Below are 5000 nucleotides of genomic sequence, written 5' to 3'. Positions count from 1 at the left end.
CCACTGTGTGTGTGTGTGTGTGTGTGTGTGTGTGTGTGTGTGTGTGTGTGTGTGTGTTACAGAGAGCAGAAACAAACACTGGGTATAAAACCTGTCACACTCCAGCTGTCTCTCTCTGAAAGGATGTGTGTTTTTCATTTTACCACACAGGACACGTCACTCAAACACACACACACACACACACACACACACTGGTAACTAGTCAAGTACACAGTAACCACACACACACACTAATAACTAGTCAAGTACACAGTAACACACACACACACTTACACTTGTAACTAGTCAAGTACACAGTAACACACACACACACACACTTACACTTGTAACTAGTCAAGTACACAGTAACACACACACACACACACACATACACACACACACACTTACACTTGTAACTAGTCAAGTACACACACACACATACACACACACACACTTACACTTGTAACTAGTCAAGTACACAGTAACACACACACACACACACACACACTTACACTTGTAACTAGTCAAGTACACAGTAACACACACACACACACACTTACACTTGTAACTAGTCAAGTACACAGTAACACACACACACACACACACACACTTACACTTGTAACTAGTCAAGTACACAGTAACACACACACACACACACACACACACACACTTACACTTGTAACTAGTCAAGTACACAGTAACACACACACACACACACACACACTTACACTTGTAACTAGTCAAGTACACAGTAACACACACACACACACACACTTACACTTGTAACTAGTCAAGTACACAGTAACACACACACACACACACACACTTACACTTGTAACTAGTCAAGTACACAGTAACACACACACACACACACACTTACACTTGTAACTAGTCAAGTACACAGTAACACACACACACACACACACTTACACTTGTAACTAGTCAAGTACACAGTAACACATACACACACACACACACACACACACTTACACTTGTAACTAGTCAAGTACACAGTAACACACACACACACACACACACACATACACACACACACATACACACACACACAGAGATGTATACTGATACAAACATAAACATACAACACAGACACACGTACTAATCTTCGTAACACGGCAGTGTAACTAAGCTTTGAGTCTATGTGTGTGTGTGTGTGTGTGTGTACCTGCAGGTGAGTGTGAGGGCGAGGATGAGCGCGCAGGTGAGCAGCAGAGCCGCGCACAGCATGACGGGTCTCCGCGCCATCTGATCCCGAACCACCCGCACTACCTCCGCTCCCTTCATTTATAACATCACACACACACACACACACACACACACACACACACACACACACAGAGTAAACTAAACAAACACTCACTCACACACCCACACACACACACTCTAATACACACTCTCACTCTTTCTCTCTCACACACACTCACACACACTCCGGACCAACCTCACTACCCCACGTAGACTTAGCACTTCCGCGTTACGGCTGGAGGAGGCGGGGCCAAGCCAAGGGAGCGTCTATAAAGTGTCAGTTTATTGCTTCCACTAAGGGACCGTCTATAAAGTGTCAGTTTATCACTTCCGCTAAGGGACCGTCTATAAAGTGTCAGTTTATCACTTCCTCTAAGGGAGCGTCTATAAAGTGTCAGTTTATCACTTCCGCTAAGGGAGCGTCTATAAAGTGTCAGTTTATCACTTCTGTAAGGGAGCGTCTATAAAGTGTCAGGTTATCACTTCCGCTAAGGGACCGTCTATAAAGTGTCAGTTTATCACTTCCGCTAAGGGAGCGTCTATAAAGTGTCAGTTTATCACTTCTGTAAGGGAGCGTCTATAAAGTGTCAGTTTATCACTTCCGCTAAGGGACCGTCTATAAAGTGTCAGTTTATCACTTCCGCTAAGGGACCGTCTATAAAGTGTCAGTTTATCACTTCCACTAAGGGACCGTCTATAAAGTGTCAGGTTATCACTTCTGTAAGGGACCGTCTATAAAGTGTCAGTTTATCACTTCCGCTAAGGGAGAGTCTATAAAGTGTCAGTTTATCACTTCTGTAAGGGAGCGTCTATAAAATGTAAGGTTATCACTTCTGTAAGGGAGCGTCTATAAAGTGTCAGTTTATCACTTCCGCTAAGGGAGAGTCTATAAAGTGTCAGTTTATCACTTCCGCTAAGGGAGAGTCTATAAAGTGTCAGGTTATCACTTCTGTAAGGGAGCGTCTATAAAATGTCAGGTTATCACTTCTGTAAGGGAGCGTCTATAAAGTGTCAGTTTATCACTTCCGCTAAGGGAGCGTCTATAAAATGTCAGGTTATCACTTCTGTAAGGGAGCGTCTATAAAGTGTCAGTTTATCACTTCCGCTAAGGGAGCGTCTATAAAGTGTCAGTTTATCACTTCCGCTAAGGGAGCGTCTATAAAGTGTCAGTTTATCACTTGCACTAAGGGAGCGTCTATAAAGTGTCAGTTTATCACTTGCACTAAGGGAGAGTCTATAAAGTGTCAGTTTATCGCTTCCGCTAAGGGAGAGTCTATAAAGTGTCAGTTTATCGCTTCCACTAAGGGAGAGTCTATAAAGTGTCAGTTTATTGCTTCCGCTAAGGGAGAGTCTATAAAGTGTCAGTTTATCGCTTCCGCTAAGGGAGAGTCTATAAAGTGTCAGTTTATCGCTTCCGCTAAGGGAGAGTCTATAAAGTGTCAGTTTATCGCTTCCGCTAAGGGAGAGTCTATAAAGTGTCAGTTTATCGCTTCCGCTAAGGGAGAGTCTATAAAGTGTCAGTTTATTGCTTCCGCTAAGGGAGAGTCTATAAAGTGTCAGTTTATCACTTCCACTAAGGGAGCGTCTATAAAGTGTCAGTTTATTGCTTCCGCTAAGGGAGAGTCTATAAAGTGTCACTTTATTGCTTCCGCTAAGGGAGAGTCTATAAAGTGTCACTTTATTGCTTCCGCTAAGGGAGAGTCTATAAAGTGTCAGTTTATCGCTTCCACTAAGGGAGCGTCTATAAAGTGTCAGTTTATCGCTTCCGCTAAGGGAGAGTCTATAAAGTGTCAGTTTATTGCTTCCGCTAAGGGAGAGTCTATAAAGTGTCAGTTTATCACTTCCACTAAGGGAGCGTCTATAAAGTGTCAGTTTATTGCTTCCGCTAAGGGAGAGTCTATAAAGTGTCACTTTATTGCTTCCGCTAAGGGAGAGTCTATAAAGTGTCAGTTTATTGCTTCCGCTAAGGGAGAGTCTATAAAGTGTCAGTTTATCGCTTCCGCTAAGGGAGAGTCTATAAAGTGTCAGTTTATTGCTTCCGCTAAGGGAGAGTCTATAAAGTGTCAGTTTATTGCTTCCGCTAAGGGAGAGTCTATAAAGTGTCAGTTTATCACTTCCGCTAAGGGAGCGTCTATAAAGTGTCAGTTTATCGCTTCCGCTAAGGGAGAGTCTATAAAGTGTCAGTTTATTGCTTCCGCTAAGGGAGAGTCTATAAAGTGTCAGTTTATCACTTCCACTAAGGGAGCGTCTATAAAGTGTCAGTTTATTGCTTCCGCTAAGGGAGAGTCTATAAAGTGTCACTTTATTGCTTCCGCTAAGGGAGAGTCTATAAAGTGTCAGTTTATTGCTTCCGCTAAGGGAGAGTCTATAAAGTGTCAGTTTATTGCTTCCGCTAAGGGAGAGTCTATAAAGTGTCAGTTTATCACTTCCACTAAGGGAGCGTCTATAAAGTGTCAGTTTATTGCTTCCGCTAAGGGAGAGTCTATAAAGTGTCAGTTTATTGCTTCCGCTAAGGGAGCGTCTATAAAGTGTCAGTTTATCACTTCCACTAAGGGAGCGTCTATAAAGTGTCAGTTTATCACTTCCGCTAAGGGAGCGTCTATAAAGTGTCAGTTTATCACTTCCGCTAAGGGAGCGTCTATAAAGTGTCAGTTTATCGCTTCCGCTAAGGGAGAGTCTATAAAGTGTCAGTTTATTGCTTCCGCTAAGGGAGAGTCTATAAAGTGTCAGTTTATCACTTCCACTAAGGGAGCGTCTATAAAGTGTCAGTTTATTGCTTCCGCTAAGGGAGAGTCTATAAAGTGTCACTTTATTGCTTCCGCTAAGGGAGAGTCTATAAAGTGTCAGTTTATTGCTTCCGCTAAGGGAGAGTCTATAAAGTGTCAGTTTATTGCTTCCGCTAAGGGAGAGTCTATAAAGTGTCAGTTTATCACTTCCACTAAGGGAGCGTCTATAAAGTGTCAGTTTATTGCTTCCGCTAAGGGAGAGTCTATAAAGTGTCAGTTTATTGCTTCCGCTAAGGGAGCGTCTATAAAGTGTCAGTTTATCACTTCCACTAAGGGAGCGTCTATAAAGTGTCAGTTTATCACTTCCGCTAAGGGAGCGTCTATAAAGTGTCAGTTTATCACTTCTGTAAGGGAGCGTCTATAAAGTGTCAGTTTATCACTTCCGCTAAGGGAGTTGATGGGTTCTACAGCCTATGTAGTGCGCTTTATGTATAAAAGTGAGCTGTTTGGGACACAGCTGCTTTCTTCCTGTATGAATGCACTACACTGGGTGTGTAATAACAGACAGTATGGAGTGTATGATACACAGTGTGTGAAAAATATACAGTGCATTTAGGTTCAGCTCCCTGCAAACTATAATCAAAGCTTCTATGTCTTAAGAACACAGACTCAGTGGGAGGGAGCAGAGGATAACTATCTCTCTCTCTCTCTCACACACACACACACACACACACTAACGGCTATAAAACCACAACACACACCTGTACGCGTCTCTCCTCTCCCAGTGCAGGTGAGATGGCTGTGCTGTACACCACAACACTGTTGATCCTCACAGGTGAGCAGATGTTTTTCTCTCCACGTCTGAATCTTTTGTTTTTATTTTTATCTAATTTTTTATTTTTGTCTAATCTTTATCTTGTTAAATGTATACGCCCTACACCCTATCTAGTGCCCTATATGTCTGATTTAGAGACACGCGTCATATAACTTTGGATAAAACAGCTTCACTCATTTCTTTACATGTACTATATA

At 42.5% G+C, this 5000-nt stretch overlaps 2 protein-coding genes across 2 annotated transcripts in view; one reads left to right on the top strand and one right to left on the bottom strand.

Moving 5' to 3' along the window:
• The window catches only part of txndc11 (thioredoxin domain containing 11), a 12276-nt gene extending 10846 nt beyond the window's left edge, over nucleotides 1-1430 (bottom strand). Inside the window, 1 exon segment of the mRNA XM_053230167.1 lies at nucleotides 1163-1430. Within this exon segment, the coding sequence (XP_053086142.1) occupies nucleotides 1163-1281 (119 nt within the window). The 5' untranslated portion in view covers nucleotides 1282-1430.
• A 3287-nt stretch (nucleotides 1431-4717) lies between these two features.
• The window catches only part of LOC113524859 (phospholipase A2), a 3320-nt gene continuing 3037 nt past the window's right edge, over nucleotides 4718-5000 (top strand). Inside the window, exon 1 of the mRNA XM_026911218.3 lies at nucleotides 4718-4803. Coding sequence (XP_026767019.1) covers nucleotides 4764-4803 — 40 coding nt within the window. The 5' untranslated portion in view covers nucleotides 4718-4763. The remainder of the gene's footprint in view (nucleotides 4804-5000) is intronic.

The sequence above is a fragment of the Pangasianodon hypophthalmus genome, chromosome 26, assembly GCF_027358585.1.
Source record: "Pangasianodon hypophthalmus isolate fPanHyp1 chromosome 26, fPanHyp1.pri, whole genome shotgun sequence".
NCBI classification, from domain to species: domain Eukaryota; kingdom Metazoa; phylum Chordata; class Actinopteri; order Siluriformes; family Pangasiidae; genus Pangasianodon; species Pangasianodon hypophthalmus.
Note: the sequence above shows the minus strand (reverse complement) of the source record. Positions and strands in the feature narration are given on the sequence as shown.